At 33.9% G+C, this 23760-nt stretch overlaps 3 protein-coding genes across 5 annotated transcripts; 1 reads left to right on the top strand and 2 right to left on the bottom strand.

Moving 5' to 3' along the window:
• Positions 1 to 1320: 1320 nt before the first annotated feature.
• Positions 1321 to 2964, bottom strand: LOC114714101 (inositol-tetrakisphosphate 1-kinase 1-like). Its single transcript, XM_028898790.1, has one exon. It carries the CDS (start codon positions 2744 to 2746, stop codon positions 1619 to 1621), a length of 1128 nt encoding a protein of 375 aa, XP_028754623.1. The 5' UTR covers positions 2747 to 2964; the 3' UTR covers positions 1321 to 1618.
• A 12248-nt stretch (positions 2965 to 15212) lies between these two features.
• Positions 15213 to 17111, top strand: LOC114714102 (uncharacterized membrane protein At4g09580-like). 3 transcript variants are annotated; one of them, XM_028898791.1, is made up of 4 exons: positions 15213 to 15471; positions 16196 to 16466; positions 16557 to 16727; positions 16886 to 17111. In XM_028898791.1, the coding sequence occupies exons 1-4, from the start codon at positions 15275 to 15277 to the stop codon at positions 17009 to 17011; spliced, it is 765 nt and encodes a 254-aa protein (XP_028754624.1). In that variant the 5' UTR covers positions 15213 to 15274; the 3' UTR covers positions 17012 to 17111. The 3 variants fall into 3 exon arrangements, with proteins under 3 accessions (XP_028754624.1, XP_028754626.1, XP_028754627.1); XM_028898793.1 differs by lacking the exon at positions 16886 to 17111 and adding an exon at positions 16822 to 16877 and having other exon boundaries at positions 15215 to 15471; XM_028898794.1 differs by having other exon boundaries at positions 15216 to 15471; positions 16846 to 16892.
• A 2653-nt stretch (positions 17112 to 19764) lies between these two features.
• On the bottom strand, positions 19765 to 21259 carry LOC114714035 (uncharacterized). Its single transcript, XM_028898731.1, has 3 exons — positions 20623 to 21259; positions 20362 to 20534; positions 19765 to 20259 (listed from the first exon to the last, which is right to left on the bottom strand). The coding sequence occupies exons 1-3, from the start codon at positions 21184 to 21186 to the stop codon at positions 20157 to 20159; spliced, it is 840 nt and encodes a 279-aa protein (XP_028754564.1). The 5' UTR covers positions 21187 to 21259; the 3' UTR covers positions 19765 to 20156.
• Between the last annotated feature and the right edge of the window lie 2501 nt (positions 21260 to 23760).

The raw sequence follows: 23760 nt of genomic DNA, 5'->3' as shown, positions 1-23760 counted from the left end.
GGCCCCAATGTCTAGAAATGTTAAGAGCCGAAGAACAAGGAATTTTGGAAGTAGTAGGAATATATCATAAGGTACACCGTCTCATCTGCTACTATTAATCTAAAAATAGTAATATGTGAAACTTCGGAAAGAGAATCATCCCTAAATTTGTAGCCAAGTAAAAATAAATTTGTAGCCATCTCAGGCACCATTCCTAAACAAGATCTTTCAATGCCCAGTAGACTACAGTTCAGAGTATAAAAGTATGTTTGCAGGGGGGAAGTGATGTGTATTTCAAATACCTTAAAGAATATGCATTGTCTTTACAACCAAAAAACTCATGTCAGAAACGAAGATAATACTCGTTATGACAATGAGTAATGCTTTATATTGGCAACAAAACCCAATCGGCTTACAACCAAATAAATCATGTCAGAAACGAAGATAATACTAGTTATGACAATAAGTGATACTTTATATTGGCAACAAAACCCAATTGGCATTGCCATCCGTCAGCAGCACGTAGCATTTAAAATTTCGAACAAATTTGTTTCAGTTGGAATATGCTAGTTATAGGGATGATCCAACCCCATGTCAGACTTCAGTTTTAAGTCCTGCATGATGATTCGAGATGTGATAAAGCATTGATAAGCACATACAAGCAGCTACATGCAAGGAGAACAAATGCAGGACATAAGCCCGTCCAAAGTCCATGCATTTATCACAAAGGCAAAGCTGTTAAACTTCAAAAGGAAACTCCCTGTACCCAAAAATATTAATTTTCATGCATATTTTGACATCATCTCAACGAAGGTCTATGACCGACCAATTATCAACCATTCTAAAAGCGTAATTGATTAAGAAGATGAAATTGTTATCTCAGAAATCTCATACAACCAGATGGTAATAAAACATAGCCCTACATGATTTGCGGTACATGGGTTAACTGATGCAAGGGGAAAAAGTTTGTTTCATCTATTCGATTAAGTTTATTGCTTAACAGCATAAAAGTTAGAAAGCCAACAAATAAAGAACTTGCATTTTCATGCCTCGTTTCTGCAATTTAAATCTGTGTGTTCTTTGCTGATAACATATCGCATACCATCCTTTATTCAGATAGACGAAAGGCGAATGTAAATGCAAACTATCTTTTTTCACTCAATTTATCATCTTTAAGAAACAATCACTTCAGGATTCTCAATATTAAACCAAGCAGGACCCTCAATTAAGTATTATCAGTTAAAAAAGAAGATCATGAAGACAATCAATGCAAACAAAGCACAAACAAAATGACGATAAGATTGACAAAATGGTAACTATTTCATCTAACTAGAAAGAAAAAAGAAGTAAAACATTTTTTTCCTGCAAGTTCAGCCTCGAAGTACGACTTTCCTAGACCTTCAGGGTAATAGAGAAGTACCTATCTCCAGAGCAATGGTGGATGGAATATACATGTTAAGAGGTTAAACTAGGCACAAACAACCAACTAATTTCACCACCGTACCAATGGCTATTTAAACAGAATGTGCAACTCTCGTCTATCCATAAATCGGGGCATGGGTCCATTAAGCAAATTCTGGTTGCCCAAAACCACCAATGATAATGATAGAATGAGATACACAGTGTTTGACACAAAGCATCAGACTTGGACAGAATTCTCTTTCTCCTCCATACTGAAAGGTGAAACTGGAAGGCTTCCCTCATCCTCATCACTACAAGTGTTGCTAACAATTTTTCTCATATCTTCGCCATAACTATGCATCTGACGCTGATCCAAAACAGTAATCTCCGGGCTAACTTTCTCATCCGGACCCTTTACCATTTGTTCTTTTTGTTTCTTGCACATTGCATCACAGAAGAAGTCTGTCAATACAGACTCGTAATTCGGCATTTTGGCATACCCCGGAAAGTAATTAATGTCGACAATAAGGTACCGATTTCCGAATCTCGAATCCCGAATCACATCAAAGTTGAAAAGGTTCAACTTCAACGCATGCCTTAAACCTCGAGCTATGTCGGTAAGGAAGCTCTGCGGGGGCATCTCTGTGTCACCCAAATGCATCATCTCATAGTACTTATCATCAATCCTCTCGTTGGCGGCTAAATTCGAAATCTGAGAGAACGACAACAAGTCCTTTGAAAAATCAAGCTTGTCCTCAACATCTGGCAAAGACTTCCTCTTGACGCATCTTACATGATTGCCAACCACGTACACCTTAAAAATGACACCACCATGGTTCACAAACTCCTGCAATACAATCGGCGGCTTCAGCTTGTTCAAGGCATCGTGGTTGTAAACAAGCGCCATTTTATGCGATTTGGCGCTCCCATCTGCCACCAAAGGCTTCGCAATTACCGGAAACCTCAAACTCTCCCACGCAAGCCGATCAAGTAGAGTTTCCTTGTCGTATATGACAATCTGCTTAGGAATCCCGAAGGTCTCATTCTGGCCCTCAATCTTCAACTCCGACACCACCTGCAGCATGGAAATACGATTGTGCAGTCTCTCAATCGCGTCAGGCGAGTCGAGGATGACCGCATTTGGGTATTTCCGCTCAAAATCCCGCAGCTGAGCCTTCCAATCGTCACCGTACAATTTGTGAAGAACACAATCGAAGGGGCCCTGATCCACCAGCGGCCGGTCCGCATCGACCCGAACAAGGTCTATGCCTCGAGATTCTGCGAGGCTCACCAATGAGTTTTGTATAAAGCTCCGTTGCTTCTTATGTGCGAGCGCATATCCTACCCGGAATCTCCTTTCCGCCATTGATCGAGCTTCTTTCAAAGTTTGAGGTGGGAATGTAAATCGGTGAGTGCGAAAACACTCATAGAAGAAGAAAATAAATCACATTAGCAAACTAAAATTCTGATGCGATAGGTTAGGGTTTTTAATCAAGGTTTGTCAACTGGAAGCTCCTGGGATGGAATAGAGAATTGAAGAACGAAAGAGTAATGCAGAGGAAGCGAAGGAATGGAAATAGAGAGAAAAGAGAAAGATGAAAACTGAGCGGTGCGGATATATATAGCTTAGACTAGGGTTAGGAACGAGGGAGATCATAAAATAACCAGGCTTGTGGAAAATTAGAGCAGTGTAGGACACGTGGCTTATTCTTGGGCCCAATATGTGCATTCGCGCCGCTTTACGAAGCGCGTGAAAATAAGGTTTTGGGATCAGCCGGGTGAGATTCGAGAGGAGATTAATTGCCGAGATTGCGTTTATAAGAAATAGGGAAAATTACGTACAGGTCTCACAGAATACAATTTATTCTCCCACAAAATGTCAAAATCATTTGACAGGTCTCAAGGGACCTCAGAGTAATATATTCTATTTGTAAAATGATATTACTGCCCCTCAGATTCCAAATTCACATTTGCTTTGTCATTACAATTTACAACCTCAGTAGCGACTATTAACAACCCAATGAGAGGGCATTAACAACCTAAGCAGTATCCGTTAACAACTTACTTTATACAATCATATAACCTCCACATAGGAGTAAATTATAACCAAATAGTATAATACAACAACTTTAACACTAAAATGGGAAGCTTTTGATATCATTAAGAATTTTAACTAAACCCAATAAGATATAGCAACATTTTAATGCGAAGATCTATTTATAACCTCAACAGTGAGTATTAATAATCTAAAGAAAACTGTTAACAACCTTAATAGTGTCTGTTAACAACTAACTTTATCGAATAATATAACTTCTAATTATAACTAACTAAATTATAACTAAATAGTGTTAAAGTTAATCTTATATAGTTGTTTGATGTTATATTATCCTATAAAGTCAGTTGTTAACAGATACTGCCTAGATTGTCAATAGCTCTCTTTGGGTTATTAATACTCACCGTTGAGGTTGTAAATGGATCTTCGCATTAAAATGTTGTTATAATCCTATTGGGTTTAGTTAAAATTCTTAATGATATAAAAAAGCTTTCCATTTTAGTGTTAAAGCTGTTGTATTATACTATTTAGTTATAATTTACTCTTATATGGAGATTATATGATTCTATAAAGTAAGTTGCTAATGGATACTGCTTAGGTTGTTAACGCCCTCTCATTAGGTTGTTAATAGTCGCTGCTGAGGTTGTAAATCGCAATGACAGAGCAAATGTGAATTTGGAATGTGAAGGGCAGTAATGTCATTTTACAAGTAGAATATATTACTCTGAGGTCCCTTGGGAGTTGTCAATGATTTTGACATTTCGTGAGACCTTAGATGAATAAACTGTCTTCTGTGAGACCTGTACGTAATTTTCCCTAAGAAATATTCTTTATTTATACTATATGTCAATTTCATCAATAATTCGGATTCTTAATATAAAAAAATTAATTGATTCATTTAGGTAGATTTAAAAAATTAATTAAATTATTTATTTATAATAAATAGATATTATCTTTCTTAAAATATCCTTATTAATTAAGTATATTGGTTAAAACTACCGTTATTATAATGACTAACTTAAAAAAATAGATAATATTAGAGACAAAATATATTAGAGTCTTATATTTAGCACTAAAATAAAAGTCAAACAAGCTCTTATATTAAGTATTGAGTGCAGTAATTATTAAGAAATGATCATTTGTATTGTTAATAGTATGTTAATTTTATTTTTGAATTTTTAATAATTTTTACATTTATATACTTAAATTTTAAAATGGGTGGTGTGTGTTCATGATTGGTGAATATAAATTATGAACCTAGATACTCTCTCACAGTTAATTACTGAAAATATACACTCCTCTTATCCTATTTATAAGGCACTTTCAGCATATTTTACATAGACTAAATAAAACTTTAAAATGCATTAACTTTTTATTAAAATATAACAATTTTTCAACTTTACTCATATTTAATATATACACTTTTTAAAAAAATAATTATTTATATTATAATAAATGAAGGATAAGACAATACATTCAAGTTGAAAATTTAATAAAATGACTTATAAATAGGATAAAAAAACTTTCTATGTTATCTTATAAATAGAACTATAGGAGTATATATACTACGAAGTCATTGAAGAAGACTGGGCCCCTCTAAACCCCCCTAAATTGTTCAATCCTATCCTATCCTATCCTATCATTATTCTACCTGAGTTCTGACCATTCCTCAATCTGCATATCAATTTGCAGTGTTGGTAAATGGTAATCAACATTTTTCCCTTGAAAATATTTGGGAAGCGAATGTTAGTTTTGCTGCAACTATACAGATATGGACATTGAAATCGATTTAAGTTTTGAGAATCTGAAATCAGTATTTTCCAAATCTGGATTTTTCAGTGTCATTAAAAAAAATTAGCTAACTGGATCGGGAATTTCTTTTGTTTTTCTTTGGCCCATACATAAGTCATAAGTTAACTGTTTCAATTTTAAAAGCATATCCATCGCAATTATTGCATGTTTATCCAAAGAAGATAGGAACAAACGTTAGCCGAATAAACATTCTCTAGCTGACACGATTTGATTGCGTCTATGTTTTTAGAAGCATAGAGTGTTTTTCTTTTTATTTTTTTTTGCCAACTTTATAGGTATTAGTGTCATGTGGCGATTCCGTGCACAAAAGTTTTTCGATTAATGAGGATGCCGCTGCTTTTGCAAATGCAAAGCGTCCATGTTAGTTCCCACAGAAAAAAAGACATAATTTCACTTTCCCAGAAAAAATAATTTTGGTGAGAAAAATATTTAAGGCAAATTATTTATATACATACTACCTCCCAATCTTTAATATAAAAACTCATTTGATTTTTATTTTAATTTTAAATATAATATTTTATTTTATTTATTTTTATAGTTATTTATTTTTTAAAATGGTTCTTATAATGATATTAATTTAACTAAGATACTTAATTAGTAAAGATACTTTAAGAGAGAGAACAATTATTTATTACAAATAACTAATTTAACTAATTTTTTTAATCTATTTAACTTAGTTAATTAGCTCTTATATAAAAAACCAGAGGTAATATATATATTATGTCAGGTTTTCCAGTCCACAAAGTCATGTATCCTATTTTTTGTCATGTGAGCTTATAAACAAACAATAATATTTCAAAAATAAGCATATAAAAAAAGGGGGAATTTCACTGTAGGACCGCAGAAGGCAAATAATTTCAAAGAGCCCCCAAAACTTTCTGAAACCTCACTGCAGGACCAAGGGACCAATCTGATATTAATTTTAGAGTGAGATTACAATAATACCCCTCCCTTTTTATTTTATTAAAAAATAAATATTTACCGGAGTTACTGTTCCGGCCACCGGAGGTCGGAGGTCCGACCACCGGCGCTCAGGTGGCCGCCGTCGGGGTCCGGTCACCGGTAGCCGGAATAGTAACTCCGGCGGGACCTCTGATGGCCGGAGTTTTTTTGTTTAAAACAAAGTGGCCAAGGGAGGGTTTGAACCCAGGACCCCTTGGCACACCAAAAGAGTTGTAACCACCAACCCAAGCAACCCATTCAATCATAAAATGCAAATAAAATTACATATAACAAAATAAACGCAACAGTCCAAATGTAAGTGAACAAGTGAAATTAGACGATTTACAAGTGGAATTCAGAAATTTGCAACAAAAGTTAGGCAATTTACAAATAACATAATAGAAGTCATAACCCAAAATGCAAGTGTTTAGGTGCAAATGAGCAAGTAAAATTTGAAGATTTACAATAAAAGTTTATGGATTTACAACCCAAATTTGGCAAACACAAGAGAATTCACAACCTAAAATGTAAGTGTTTGAATGTAAGTGAACAAGTGAAATTAGACGATTTACAAGTGTAATTCAGAAATTTACAACAAAAATTAGACAATTTACAAATAACATAATAGAAGTCATAACCCCAAATGCAAGTGTTTAAGTGCAAATGAGCAAGTGAAATTTGAAGATTTACAATAAAAGTTTATGGATTTACAACCCAAATTTGGCAAACACAAGAGAATTCACAACCCAAAATGTAAGTGTTTGAGTGTAAGTGAACAAGTGAAATTAGACGATTTACAAGTGTAATTCAGCAATTTACAACAAAAATTAGACAATTTACAAATAACATAATAGAAGTCATACCCCAAATGCAAGTGTTTAAGTGCAAATGAGCAAGTGAAATTTGAAGATTTACAATAAAATTTTATGAATTTACAACCCAAATTTGGTAAACACAAGAGAATTCACAATCCAAAATGTAAGTGTTTGAGTGTAAGTGAACAAGTGAAATTAGACGATTTACAAGTGGAATTTAGAAATTTACAACAAAAATTAGGCAATTTACAAATAACATAATAGAAGTCATAACCACAAATGCAAGTGTTTGAGTGCAAATGAGCAAGTGAAATTTGAAGATTTACAATAAACTTTTATGAATTTACAACCCAAATTTGGTAAATATAAGAGAATTCACAACCCAAAATGTAAGTGTTTGAGTGTAAGTGAACAAGTGAAATTAGACGATTTACAAGTGGAATTTAGAAATTTACAACAAAAATTAGACAATTTACAAATAACATAATAGAAGTCATAACCCCAAATGCAAGTGTTTAAGTGCAAATGAGCAAGTGAAATTGTCGAATTTCACTTGCAAATCTATAAACTTTTGTTGTAAATCTTCAAATTTTATTTGCTCATTTACACTTAAACACTTGTATTTGGGATTATGAGTTCCATTATGTTACTTGTAAATTGCCTAATTTTTGTTGTAAATTGCTGAATTCCACTTGTAAATCATCTAATTTCACTTGTTCACTTACACTCAAACACTTATATTTTGGGTTGTGAATTCTCTTGTGTTTACCAAATTTGGGTTGTAAATCCATAAACTTTTATTGTAAATCTTCAAATTTTACTTGCTCATTTGCACCTAAACACTTGCATTTTGGGTTATGACTTCTATTATGTTATTTGTAAATTGCCTAACTTTTGTTGCAAATTTCTGAATTCCACTTGTAAATCGTCTAATTTCACTTGTTCACTTATATTTGGACTGTTGTGTTTATTTTGTTATATGTAGTTTTATTTGCATTTTATGATTGAATGGGTTGCTTGGGTTGGTGGTTACAACTCTTTTAGTGTGCCAAGGGGTCCTCGGTTCAAACCCTCCCTTGGCCACTTTGTTTTAAACAAAAAAACTCCGGCCACCAGAGGTCCCGCCGGAGTTATTGTTCCGGCCACCGGTGACCAGACCCCGACGGCGGCCACCTGAGCGCCGGTGGCGGAACAGTAACTCTGGTAAATATTTATTTTTTAATAAAATAAAAAGGGAGGGGTATTATTGTAGTCTCACTCTAAAAATTAATATCAGATTGGTCCCTTAGTCCTGCAGTGAGGTTTCAGAAAGTTTTGGGAGCTCTTTGATATTAATTGTCTTCTGCGGCCCTACAGTAAAATTTTCCCTATAATTATATGTAATTAAAAAACTTGACGTACTAAATACAAAAAACTCTATCTAAGTAGAGCCTGCTTATTAAGACTGATGTTTACATCTCTGTTCCCCTGAATTATTTTGAACTACCTGAGAATTATTGCAAAGCATAACTGTATGGATTCAAACACTATTATTAATATGAACACAATATTTATGTAAGCACTTTCTAAATTGTAAATTTTCCTAGGCCGGCCGCCAGAAATTTAGGTGAAGTTACCCAAAAGGACCATTCAAGAAAAAGACGGCTAGGTAAACTTGTGAAACTACAGAAAATGGCCTAGATTTAAGAAAAATGGATAAAAATGCCCATGTGTGATCAGCAAGAGTTTAACACTACATCCGCTCTTAATTATAAAATTTTATTTATAGTATATAAATAAAATCTTATAATTAGAACCAGAAGTAGAATAATTTAGTTGTGGAAATCAAAAGATTAATTATAAATAAGTGTTTTTTACCAACTTAATTATAAATAAGTTATAAATTATGGAAGCTTTGTGAAGTCCAGACTCAATTGTAAATCCTAAGTATCCTGTTATAAATTTTTAATTATAAAAATCAAAATATTAATTGAAACAAATCTATTACAATTTATAACTTTTGTTCTCCCATTACAATTAAAATTTTGTAATTCACGAATCTTCCTAAACTTGCTGCTTAATTATTATCAACTAATTTTCACTCTGCACAAAGTTGAGCTCTCAATATTTACAAAATCTCGACATTTACAATTTATTTGCAACTAGTTTTTTAAGATTTATAACTGAGTTTCTAAATTTCATAAATAAACCATGCTGGTATTTACTAAGGACAATTTCATTTATTTGCTATTGTTTTTAATCACAACCTTACTTATTTTCCATCACTTTAAAAATTTATACTTCATCAATGTTCTTCTTCACTCTAGTGGTCTTTCGGCATCATCCACACTTTAGAAGCCTGCAAGGTTGATAATAGAATTGCGTGTCAATTCAAAATCTGATTAGGATAGTCACTACTCAATCTCATATAAGACTTACTGATCTGAAGTCTTAATTTTTACACTTTTAAAAGGTTGAGATTATTAATTTTTTTTTAATATGTGATTTGAATTGTGATTTTCCCACCAGTGTTGACAGCTTCCTGGAATATGAATTGAATCCGATGATGCTGGCGACCATTAAAGTCACAATCAGTCGGACCATTTTGTGTCTCCCAATTAATAGATCTGTCTTTGCTTTATTCCTAATCCTCCGATTTTTTTTTTCCTGCCTTTCTTTGTACTTATTCATTTTCTTCAATCGTGAAATCTATATCAATTAATGTTACTATTTTTGCCGCCATAACGCTCCATTCTATTTCGGCCTTGCACTTGAATTCTTCTAATTTAGATTGATGTTTTTAAAATCTAGGTATTCATTTCACCTCTGTAAATATTTTATGAGTCTGAAAATATATTTTAGTTCTAATATAAGACTCAATTTGCCTAAACTTATTTATTATCCAAAAAAGGAAGCTTGAATTGGGGTCACATACAAATTTAAAATTCATATTTTTATGCGTGCGTATGAATTTATGACAGCAGTCAAAGTTGGTCTAATTGACAAAAATACTATTCATACACCGTGATAGCTTGGAGTAGAGTGAGACCTACCCTAATTTTGGCAAGCCTTCGGAGTCAATGCATTTTAACTCTGGGCAAATTAATGGGAGAATTGCAACAGAGGCCCATAAAAAAATTTCTCCCGCCCTTAATACATGACATAATTATTAAGTTGATTCTGATTCTAAATATAAAACGTATTTATCATATTTATCAATTTTTTTAAATTATTCTTATGGATCTCCCTCAACCACAATCAAGTAGAAGAGGGAGATGAGATATTAAAAAAGATAATTATGGTATTTTAAAAAAAATATATCATATTTCTTATAATTAACTAACTTATCTAATTTTTTTAATCTAATCAAATTAGTTAAACAAGTCTCATATTAAAGACCGGAGGAGTAACTATCAAAAAGTCCTAATGACAAGTAAGAAATTATTTTTTTTTTACTATGAAACTTGTCATTATAAGCTGCTTAATTGTTATTGAGACTTTATAACAATTGTTTTCTTTTTTAGGACTTAACTGCAATTCTCTCAAAATTAATATTTTAATTCCTATTGTTTTGACTCTGCTATAACCTAATATTTAAATTTTAACTTGATGCAATTAAGATCATTTGATTTAATTGAATTCCGGTCTTTAAACTTTAATTCACTATATATTATCCAGTCCTTACTTAAAATTTTAGTCCCCAAGCTTCATGAAATGTGTAATCTTATTTTATAAAACATATAAAACATAGAAAGTAAATAAGAATTCAGTTACGAAACTGAATAAAAAGTAAAGATAAAAGAAATGAGAAGATGGGAATGGAGATGTAAAGGGCAGCACAGACAAATTGGGTGGCCCAAGCCCCGAAGAAAAAATGTGGATAGCTGAATTGTGGGGGCTGTATTAATGGAGCCAACGAAATGTATGTAGCATCAGGATTCCCCCGTCTTTTACTTTTGGATCAATTTGGATGGATTGGATTCTTCTCCTTTTGGGCAGAAAACACGTGCTCTTATCTTATGCCCCCTAAAATCTAGATTATAAAACTTTGAATTTGAAATCTTTTTGAATAAAGGTTCAGGTAAAGCAATATTTGGGGGGTGGCTTTTCTCCACTTATGGCTGTAACCCTGGACTATTGGATTGATTTTTTATTTATTTAGATTTAATAATTTTTAAAAGCACAAGCCAATTTGTTCTATTTGAATTTGATGTGAGTGATCAAGAATTGCAATGAAAGCGCATTGAAGAGCATCCAAACCAATCATGTTTTTGAGTCCCAAAACAAAACAAAAAAATTCATGTTCAATTTGATTATATTATACAAATTTGTAGTATAAAGCATTTTTACATCCTAGAGCTTCAACCTAGTCCCATTCATTTTCGGTGCAAGAATACTTGATCAGGGAGCTATTACGCACTCTCTCAAGAGTGACTGCTTTTAGCCTGGCCTTTTCGTATTATTTTAAAATTATTCTTTGGTCTTTATAATCTTAACTTAATTGTAACTTTGTTTTTAAATTTTAATTGGATGCCATTCAGACCTGTTCTAACTTATTGTAACTCAGTTTTTAAACTTTGATTTATTATAATCCAATCTTTATATCTTTAATTACTTAAAATTTAGTTCCCTAAATTTTATGATATTTTTAAAAATATAGGGAAAAAAGTTTTAAATGTTTAAAATGATAGAGATTAAAGTTAAAGTTTAAAAGTTGAGTTATAGTTACCAAATTTAAAAACCACTCTTATTGTTTTATTTATAAGGCAGAGAGAGAAGGTTGGTCTTATTTATAAGTTACTTCATTAAATTTTTAACATGGAAGCACTATTTTATCTAGGGGTGTTCATGAAGCCCAGTTGCCCGTAATGCCCACCCAAGCCCGCCCTTAAAAAAATGGCCCAAAAGAATTATTGGGCATGTTTGGGCTGGGCAAATTGTTGGACAAGGTTGGGAATCGGGCACGGTATGCTACCCTGCCCATTTGGCCCTGCCCGCAAAAATATATATTATTTTATTTGCCTCATATTTATTTTCTGAATCAAACATATTGTTGCATTAATAGTCAATGTTCATTATACTTATTTATTTTTGAATGATTTTAAGAGTTAGAAACTAGAAAAACAATTAAGTTTAATAAAATATACAAACAATATTTTTTTTGTTATAGTCCACTTCTCCTAGCTACTACAAAAAGTAATTTTCTAGTATATTAATTAGTAATAACAAAATTAAAGCTAAGTTGCCATTTTAATATAAAGCTACGTTAGATTATTTAGAGGAACATAAATAATTAGTTAATTAATAGGGTTAATTAATCTGCAAGTCCTTATAGTTTTAACGAATTTTGAATCAGGTCCCTATAGTTTTTTTTCTTTTTATCAGGTCCTTATACTTTTACCTTTTTTTAATTAGGTCCTTGTATTTATTTTTCTTTTAATTAAGTCCTTATAATTTCACTAAATTTTTAATCAAGTCCATGTAGTTTTAATTTTTATTTATTAATTAAATATAAACTTAATTAAATAGATTAATACTGAAATATAAAATATTAATAATTAAATTAAATTAATAATTATGTAATAAAAAAGTAATAGAATTAATTAATTCAGGAAAATTCTTTAGAACAATTAATTTTTTTGCTGAAAAAATTAAAATCATTATAATAATTCAATATCTCTAGAATATTATTGTTTATAAACTAATATTAAATAATATATACTATTTTATGTTTATATAATAGTACTATTAGAATTTATAAAATAAAGAATAAAAAATTCAGGGACTTAATTAAAAATAAGGTGAACTTATAAGGACTTGATAAAAAGAAAAATAAATACAAGGACCTAATTAAAAACAGGTGAAAGTATAAGGACCTGATAAAAAGAAAAAAAACTATAAGGACCTGATTCAAAATTAATTGAAACTATAAGGAGCTGTGGATTAATTATCCCTAATTAATATAATATATTGACTTGTTAGGCATGGAAGCCTGCCCTGCCTAGCCCGAACTTAATAGGCATTTTCATGGACAGGGCTGGGTAACGGGCTGCATTTTCTAACCCGTTCATTTTTCAGGTTGGGCATCGTGCAAGGGTTTCGCTCTGCCCAACCCATGTGCAGTCCTAATTTTATCCTTCATTTATTATAGTGTAGATAATTACTTTTTTTTAAAGATATATATTATATAGAGGTAAAGTTGAAATGTTATTATATTTTGATAGATAATTAATCCAGTTTAAGATTTTTCTTAATCTGTGTAAAATATATTAAAAGTGCCTTATAAATAGGATCAAAGGAATAAGTTATAACCTGTTTGGAACGTATCCTCTCCCCTCCTCTTCATTTCTCTAATAATCGGATTAACATATTTCAATAGTTCAGATTTCAATTTTTTATAAACTATTTATAATTTTTTTAAAATATCTAGTACATTTGCAAACCATTAGAATTAAATTTTAATATAGTTTCTAATTTATTATTTATTTATTTTTATAATTTAATAAATTAATAATATTTTTAAAAGGTTTAAATCTTAACAGTTGAAATATTAATCTAAGAGTTAAAAAAAGAAAGATGAGAAAAAACGAGGAGAAGGAAAGACGAAAGATTCTAAAACCAAGTGAAAATAGTCAAAACCAAAAAAAAAAAAAAAAAAAACCGAAAGAGGGGTAAATTGTGGGGTCCCCATTTGGTGCTTATCAGGTAATGAGCAATTTGGACCGTTCAGATCTAATTTAGACGGTCCAGATTTAATATTATTAAATAATTATTTTAAAATAAAAAATTATATTTTTAAAGAACGATAGTTAAGAAATTATCTTTATTTTTTATCCTATACCTATTAAAATAATTATTTTTAAAAAATAAAAATAAATCTGAATCGTCTAGATCAGATTTGGACGATTCAGATATGATGAGCACCCAATATAAATCCGTAAATTGCAAGGGATTGGACCAACTCTCCGTCAAAGGAATTAATCATCAGGGTGCATGCGATCATGTTGGCCCTCTCTGTTTTTTTTTTTGTTTTGTTTTTGACCAGAGGGGCCTCTCTGTTTCATACTTTCATTTGCCAATGAGAAAAATAAAAAAGAAAATGAAACTTTTTTATTTAATAAACAGTAACATTATAGTTTAAATAAGGAGGATGATAGTTAATGCTTGACAAGATAAATAATGATAATTAAGAACCTTAATCTAAAATGACGCTGAAGGATCCAATGGAATCCTTGGCTAAAAGTAAAAAGATGGTTATAGAATAAGATGCTTTTGTTATCTGAAACATTGCAGAGTTCAAAAATCGAAAACTCTTCAGAAAAATTAGGAGCTCAACAATACATATACATACTAAAAGCTCATTTACTGAAACAATTAAGGATCTGTTATCAAAAGGCAATTAAGTATCTAAAAAGCATTCCAAGGTTCACTAGAAGGCGCAAGACTTTTTCTGCCGACATTTTCGCGGTGACGACAGAAGTATCCGCTCAAAGTGGAGATTTTTCAAGAAAGGTTAATCTCCGTTGTGAAGAATGTACCTCTTCATCTGTTTTCTTCAGTGAAGCTTGAGCTTTACACAACATATTATCAACAGACCTGGTCTTTAACTCATTCATATATGATCTTAACTGATTAACACAAGTCAGGTCAAAAAAAAGAAACTAATTAACACAAGATGTTAACCAACTACTATGATTTAATGTCTGCAACTCGCCCCTTAAATTCATACCACCTCAACTTAAAGGAGCTTTACTTGCCAACAGAAACTACAAGGGAGGTGAAATGAATTAAACTAGATGACAATGTTCTTGACCTTATCTGGGTGGGTTGAGACAACCCAATCGAATAAAGTGTCTGACGAAAGAAACTTGGTTTCATTTTGCTCTGATAGGCCTAATCTGGAACTAAGGAGGATGGTTTTGAAGACTGCATTTTGGTGAGGTAAGGTTCGTTGTTGTGTCTTCTGATCTTCCCCCCTCTAGTTGAGTTGTTTGGCAACAATCTTTTATGCCCAACAGGGGATTGCTTGACCATCGTGGATACTTCCATTAATCTTGGTCAATCACTAAGCCAGTATAGCTTTCAGTGGGTTGTTCTTGCAGCCGTTAAGGAGATTGGGCTTTGGTGCCCCATCCCCTTTTACTCCCTTCCTGGACGGAGGATCAGAAGTATCTTTGATTTGTTATCTTTATTTTGTTTCGAATGACTCTGGTTTTGCTTTTTCACTGATAGAATCTCTTTGGACCAGAAAAAAGACAAAATTTAAACAGTATCAAGAGACCCGTGACCAGGTATGCTCCAACGAGTTTGTGGCAGAAGTAGCGAGAAGGTGGAAAAGGGTTCACAGATGACAATAGGGGAAGCGGCGGCGGCTTCAACGCTGGTCATGGCCTTCGTCATAGGCCTTCTCTGCCTTTACCTAACCATGCCTGATTCTGATTACACATTCCTCAAGCTCCCTCGTACCCTCCAAGATCTCCAGCTCCTCCGGCAACTGTTTCATTCTATTTTCCGTTTCAAGATTTCACTCCCTCACCGCGAATTGTTCCAACATTAGTAATTATAACTTCGTCGGTAGCTTTTCCCTCTGTATTAACTTGTAAGCTTGGTTCTGCTGGTACGTTTTATCTGATTTACAGAGACAGTTTGTTTTTAACCGTTTGGGCACAAAACCATCATTTAGGTGAGTTTGGGGTTGTACTCGGACGAGTGATTCCTTGCATAATCCCATCTTTCCTCCGTTCAAAATGTGGAGAATAATGTAGCGAAGAAGGATCAATTTTGGAACAATGCGCTTAAGCTCTTTTCTTTCTCCTATTTCAGTACTCACAGGGAAAATGGAAGACGTAAAAATGCTAGGCATAGATCCTAATATTCAGCAGCTTCAAATGAAAAGCAGTTACTGCAAGTACAATTCATGGGGCGGATAATCATCTAAGCTGTTAATAATAATACGCTTGAGTTGAACTTTAACCTGTGATTCAAGAAAAGGAGGGGAAAAGAAAAGATAACATCAAACCAAGAATAAAGTGATGGTAGCTGCCATCATTTCGAAATACGCACGTACCTTTGACTCTGTTTTGTACATAATGTTGCCTCTTCTCCATATATAAATATTTAGCCAATTGTGCTCACAGGGGTAAAATATGAAGAGTGCTGAGCGGTAAGCCACTAAGTTGATAACATATGTGGTACTATGATCTTTCTGTTGCAGAGACGACCTTGAGAGGTATACGAGTGAGTACACTGCAAAAGTGCTGGTGGGGTGCTGCTTGGTTTATATTTTCATGCAGACTTTGATGTTTCCTGGGACTGTGTTCTTGTCATTGCTTGCTGGAGCTCTCTTTGGGATCCTCAAAGGTTTAGTTCTGGTCGTGTGCACTGCCACAGTAGGAGCTTCTTCTTGCTATTTCTTGTCAAAACTCGTTGGTCGGCCCATTGTGTTGTCTCTTTGGCCAGACAAGCTCAGGTTCTTCCAAAACCAGGTTAAATCCAAATCCTCCATCTCTCTGTGAGTGTTTATTGAATCTAAGCGGGATCGAGACATGGAAATAAGTTGTGCTTTTGAGTTGTAGGTGGCAAAGAGAAGGGAGAATTTGTTGAACTATATGCTTTTTCTGAGACTGACTCCAACGTTGCCTCATACATTCATAAATGTTGCTTCGCCCATGGTGGACGTGCCTTTTCATATATTTTTCCTGGGAACTTTCGTGGGACTCATACCAGCTGCTTTTGTCACAGTTAGGGTACGAAGCCATTCGGTTTTTTTTTCCCCACATCATATATCTAACTAAAAATTACTCATGGGCAAAAATCATACAACTAATTTGTCATGAAAAGTTTAATAACAGAACTATACAACAGGAGATATGATTCATGTAGCTTCACATTGTTGTGGAAGCAGGCTAGGTTTGCTCTGGGAGAGTTGAAAGCTTTGAGGGATCTGTATAATTTCAACTCAATCGCTACATTGTTTCTTATTGGGATTGTTTCAGTTGTGCCCACACTGATGAGCAAGAGCAAGTCATAGTATTGCAGTTGCAGGGGCCAGCCTTTTCTTGTGCCTTGTGGTTCCATATTCTTCTGTTATTTTCCTTCATCCAAAGATTATTAGTAACTTCTCTAGCACAGACTTGATGCCTGTGGAAAGTAACTCTTTATATCCATAACGGTCCTAAAGGAGCACCCATCACAAACAGTAACTCTTGTGGTGCTTTTAGGATTCCCCCCCCCCCATTCCACAAACTAATTATCGATCCCACTTTTCAAATATTTAAATCATGCTTAAATTTTGGGGAAAAAATTGGAAGAATTTGAAAATAAAATTTACATGGAAGCTGAGATGGACCATTGAGCTGCTGAGCGATGGCCAGCCATCCACTTCAAATTCACAGTGCCATCATAAAGACTTGCATTGAAGAGATGCAAAATAAATAATTCCTGCAGTAGTTAACTGACATTAATCTTCCTTTCGCAGCGTACGTGGTGTAAGAAAAAGTTATGCCTACCTTCACATGTTATTGGGCCATTCTTTAAAAATGGGTTGTCTGGGTATATGTTTACCAGGAATATAACTCCTAAGTCCTACTTGGACCACTGATAAAAATTAGTTTAATTAGTAAAAAATTGACTTATAACTCACAAAGTCATGAGTTTAAATCTCACTACTGATATGATAACTTTATTAGTAGGCAATCTGTAAGTATTTTTAAAAGTATTCTCTAAATCTGAAAGCATATCTTGATCCTGGTAAGTTTCCGGATCTAATTCATATAAATTTTATTCTATTAAGGGAAAAAAAAAGTCATACTTGGGCCAGAACTCCTAATAGTGCTCATTCTGAAATCAGCAAAAGTCATAAACATCAAAATCTGATTCCTCATTCTTTGCTTCGAAAACGCAACAAGGAACTTCCTAGTAAGTAGTAACCCCACCCATCATGAAAGGAATCTAAACACTCGTCATTCACTCGTCTCCCACTCCCACCCATCTCAAATTTGGGGATTTTGTTACAAAACGACGTTGTTTTGCTAATTAAGCAAGTTCATCCGTCAGATTAATCGGATGATGGAAAATGCACGCCACAGAGAAAGCTGACCGAATAGCCGAACACGAATGAACGAAGCCACAATTGAGAACAGATATTTTATGTCATCCCAATTATTTGTTCCACTGTTGAACAAGTGGGAAGGTGTTAGTAAGTAGCGTCCTTTCAACTTATCCATTAAAAAGTAATGTACTACTATCTCCGGTCCTTATTATAAGACTCCATTTGACTTTTTATTTGGTCTTAATTATAATACCCCAATCCAGTTTATCTCTTATATTTATGCATTTTTTTCCAAGATAATCCTTCTAATAATGATAGTTCTAGCCAATATACTTAATTAGCAAGGATATTTTAGGAATGACAACACTTATTTATTACAAATAATCAACTTAACTTACTTTCTTAATCTCCTCAAATAAGTCAACTGGGTCTTATAATTAGGACCGGAGGTAGTATCATATAAGATGTTTGTGTTTAAAAGATAAATAAAACAAGAGGAAGTAAATATGCATGGTTGTACAAATGTTAAACATCCCATTTATATATTCTGATTTTGTGCAGGATTGAAGGCCAACGAAACAAGCCACCATGTGCAACTGTCATCGTTTGGTACACCGCCCTCATGAAGGGACTTTGGAAATGGAACAAAAAAATACACGACAACCACGGGGGTTTTTTTTTTTTTTTTTGCGGGGTGACAACAACCGTAAGGACTTGACTACTCCGCGGCTTTATCTTGTTGTTTGGAATTAATACTACCTCCGGTCCTAATTATAAGACCCTGTTGACTTATTTGAGGAGATTAAGGAAGTAAGTTAAATTAGTTATTTGTAATAAATAAGTGTTGTCATTCCTAAAATATCCTTGCTAATTAAGTATATTGGCTAGAACTATCATTATTAGAAAGATTATTTTGGAAAAAATGCATAAATATGAGAGATAAAATGGATTGGAGTCTTATAATTAGGACCAAACAAAAAGTTAAACAGGGTCTTATAATAAGGACCGGAGGTAATAGAATTTATCCTTTTTACTGGAATTATAGACTAATTCAAACAAAAGTCGTTTTCTTCTGAAATGCTTAGCCATGATTAATATTTGGTATTTTATTTAATAATGTGCTGATTAGCTGTTTCCAGTTCATTAAAACAAAATATAATGGCCCCATTTGGATTGAACTCAATGTCATATGCATGACGTATTGTGTAAGGATGCAAAACAAAATCATTCAGATAACCATCTTTATAGGCTAGAAAGCATTTATTTCATTTCAATCAGGGAGGAGTTTATGAATAAAGATTAAGCTGTGGTTGACTACATACGGATTCTAATCTGATTTTGTTTGGCAGGGAAACTTCGTAAATTAATTAGACCTTGACTTCTACGTGTGCCTACGTTTCCAGTTCCCCGATCTCATCCGCTCCAGTCCATTTTATTATTGGTCAAGAGATCATACGAATCAGTAACTCAAATTCAAATTCAGATAAGAGCAAACTGGATGTAAAGTTCAAATCATATCTTTGATTATTGAATTTGTTCCACTGTTTTGGAAGATATTATTAATTATTGTTGGGAGCATGCGTATTCCTCACATTTAACTATAGATAAGCATCTCAACATTCACTTTCCTTCGAGACAATGAAATCTACCACATAGACCATCAAAATAAGAAACTACCTCCAATCCTCATCATGGAAGCAGTAGAAAACTTGAGAGGGCACAATGGAAACATCTTCATCAATAATAACGGGAAGCCCCTTAAGACTTCTTAGTTATTTATATTTATTTACCATATCCATTATACATGCAACAAAAATTAGTTGTAAGGTACAAAATTTACATCTCTATACCCTCAAAAGCCGCTCTAAGGGATAATGTTCAACCGACATTTTATCTGCAAACAGAGTTACAGGGTGCCCGCCGTAAAGAAACAAGGAACAGAAAACGACACTCAACTTTCATTATCACTCCCTCACCCTCTGGATCCGTTCTTGGAGCTTCCAGTTAGATACATACATCGCCAATTATTCTTCTCTTGGGTTATTTTCATATTCAATGCCACTTACATATATTGCACAAACCGCCATTCACTTCATCTCAAATTTTTTGTTTCATATTCATGTCATTAACGAGCAGCTGTCCCCTCCGTCGCCATTCTGTTTGCACCATCTTCTTCTTCTTCCTCCTCTGCTTCCCACAGGAAGTGCGCATAGGACCCCAAAATGGAGCTTCAAGTAAGAAAGTGACTGTTATTATTGCGTGTTCGGTTTTCAAGAAAAATTTCTAAAGCCAATTTATATTTTAAAGGAGAAGATGAAGAAGTAAGATACCAGTCGTTAGGGGAGGCATGAACGGCGTGTTCGAAGTAAGATTCGGCTCTGCCTTCGTCTCTCTGTGTTTCCCATATGAGCTTCCCGTACAGAGAAAGCAACTCGCCATCTCCAGGATTCGCAAGGATTGCTCTTCCGTAATATTCCTCTGCTCTCACAGCGTCCTTCTCCACCTGCGCCAGTAGATCGTATGATTATAGGTTCACTTAGAGATCATCCACATGTAAGATTCTTATGGAAATTGAAGATTCTAGAAGTTACCTCATAAAGAAATTTCCCGTAATTCCCTAGCAGAAGTGCGTCTGTTGGGTTTGATTTGAGCACTTCCTTATAGTACGCACCTATTTTCACCCTATCACCATCGTTTCCACCGGTGACTGTCGCGATCCCGTCGTCACGCCCGCTTCCGACTCCACCACCGAATCCAAACTCCTCCGTCAAGATTCCAATGTCAGGTCGAACTCCGGCATAGTTCGACTTACCTCCGATGTCGCACCATTCGCTTTCGTATAGGACTTCGTCGCCCGACACAGTGGCCGGAAAAGAACGTGACCCAGATTGCTTCATCTTCCGGGAAACACCGAAACTCTCAGTAGCCGATCGAATCGCGTCACTTTCAGATAACGCTCTGTCGATCATCCTCGGAGGAGTATCTCTCTGGTCAGGGGAATGGAGATTCAGCGAAATCGAGGAAGAACGACGGGGAATGTGATCGCGGGGGAGCGAAGCATGACTGGACAAAGAAGAGTAGGAAAAACCGGAAAAGACCGGCTTCTGAACCGGACCAGAGCCGGTTCTGAAGAGAGAAGCACTCATGGCTTTCATGTGAAGCTCGAGTGGGAAGAGAGAGGGTGAGCGAGGGTGAAGGAAGACCCGGAAGCTCTGGCTTAGTCAAGAGTTTGCAGAGCGCGAGGGAAGACTATATATGGAAACATGGGCGAATATAGGTCGTTGGATGGGATGAGGAGGTTGACCTGAGAGAGAAGGAGATGAGAACACGTGGCGGGGGTTCACGTGAGGCCGTGAGGCGGGGAGGGGAGATGGAAGTACGGAGAAGATGGAGCTTTCCTGTGGGAGGAGGCCAGGAGGGAGGCAGCAGGCGAGAAGAACGTGATCGAGCATTCATCCAACGCCACGTGTGGTGGGGGCATTTATTACTCTGAAATTCCTGAAATTATTGGGCGGAGTCAATTTCAAGTACTCCATAAAAATAATTTTATTTTAATTAATTTTTACAAATTAAAATCAAGTTAAAAATGAATAACTATTAACTAGTGTGATATGGTTTGTGTTTAGACTTTTTAGGTTAAAAAATTATTTATCTCTAAAATCATGTTAAATATTGTCTTTAGTTTTTAATATAAGAATTAATTAACTAATTTGAGCAGATTAAAAAAAATTAGTTAAATTAGTTATTTATAATAAATAGGCGTTATCTTTCCTAAAATACTCTTTATAATGATCTGTAATAGCTAAAACTATTATTTAATAAAATTTTTAAGATGTACAACTAATACAAAAATTATCTTAAAAAAATTTGATAAATATAAAAGATTAAATGGCTTGATATCTTATATTTAAAATTAAATTAAATGTTAAATTAGCTTTTATGTTAAAAACTTGAGCAAAGATCATTTTGATCTTAATTGACATTTTAAGTTAGAAAACTTAGATGTGATGTGGCTTTTCCATGCCAATCATAGCATAATACATCAGAAATTACAGGCCGAAATCGAAGTAAACTTCGGGCAGTTTAAGGAAGTAGTATTGTTGAGGCGGCGCTGGATTTTATAAGACGAAAACAGGTCATTAGTAAACCAACATATCCAGACCACTAAAAATAGATTCTCTGGAAGGCTGTTTTAATTTTTAAACAGGATAAATTTACGGTTTAAAAATAAGTTTCAGTAAAAAGTGCCTAATATTAGATATAAATCTCAGGCATTGGAGAAAATCGACAAATTTCAGCAGCACTGACTCGCTGGTGAATACAATAGCTGATTGCTCCACTGCCCATCTTAATATACAATTTTTTTTAATATACAGATCTTAATATACATTTGAATAAATGTTTCTCGCTGAGCTTCAGTTTTCGTTTTGGTAAAGGTCAGATAACTATAATTTAACCCTGTAAGGAATCAAGCCGAAGTGAAGAGGCGACAAAAACTTGCTCTTGCTCTGATTAACCGAAAATAGTGAAATTTCAGAAGTGGCTAAAGGAGTAACCAGATTAAATCGCGATACAAACAAATAATTGTGGACCTTCTTGTTATGTTACATTTTTTTTTTAACTTCCATAAATTACATAGACCCATATATATATATATATATTAGCTGTATGAAACTAGTATTTCTTTTAAGCACAGATATTCTTCTATTAAAAATACCACTTCAAGTAAAAAATTCAAATCTTGATTGGTTGAGTTTCAGTTTCCATTTTGGGCCTTGAAAAAACAAGCTTCCAAATTCAGATCTTTTTGGTAAAGGTCAGATAACTATGATTGAACCCTGTGAGGAATCAAGCCCAGTTGAAGAAGCGACAAAACGCTGCTCTTGTTCTCTGTAGGTTTCGTGGTTGTTGTTCTTTTGTCATCATCCAGCAGTAATTTCACAAGCGAATTTTATTTTTCCACTTATTATTTTCTTGGCTGTGCTTTTATGGAGCCTTGAACTCTTCGCTAATAAAAGGCCAGAGTGGATTCATGAATCTAAGAGAGTTGTTGGTTTGCATATATAACAATGGGCAAGCAAATGGTTAGAACTGGGTTTATTGTTTCTTTCTGTGTTCGCCGATGGTTTTTTGCCAAAAATGGTTTCGAGGATGACAGTGAAGTTAAAAGCGGCTCAGCCTACTCTCTCAGTTGACTCCAAAATTTGTTCTTTTCTATCAAGTTGCTCCCCCCAAGATAAGCCTCATCATTCACTGCCTTCTTTTTGGACCTTCTGTTGCCCCGCTATAATTCCAGATTTAATGACTTTGAATTTTTTTAATTGTTTTAAAATTTATGCCAAAAAATTCCATTCATAAAATAGTGCCCGAAATTTGCAAAAAGATAAAAAATAAATAAATGAAGTCATGAAAAAAAAAATCAAATGGGTCGAGGTTTATTTAATCAAAAACTATCTTTCTTTATGCCAAAATCATAACAATTTGTGAAAAAATAATTTATGACATTTGACGCAATCGCGAGTACCTGAGCAAACTCCCAATGACATTTTTTTTTTAGCATTTTTTGCCAGAAAATAACAATATCATGAAACCAAGATAAATTTTTAATATAAGGGTTAATACAAATTTTAGTCCTTTAAATTTGTTCTTGTTTTGGTTTTGGTCCATCAAATTTTAAAACATAGGTTTTGGTCTCTTAATTTTTTTCATTTAAAAATTAATCCCTATAA

Source organism: Neltuma alba, unplaced genomic scaffold (assembly GCF_004799145.2).
Source record: "Neltuma alba isolate B1F8T4 unplaced genomic scaffold, ASM479914v2 tig00011485_pilon, whole genome shotgun sequence".
NCBI lineage: Eukaryota > Viridiplantae > Streptophyta > Magnoliopsida > Fabales > Fabaceae > Neltuma > Neltuma alba.
Note: the sequence above shows the minus strand (reverse complement) of the source record. Positions and strands in the feature narration are given on the sequence as shown.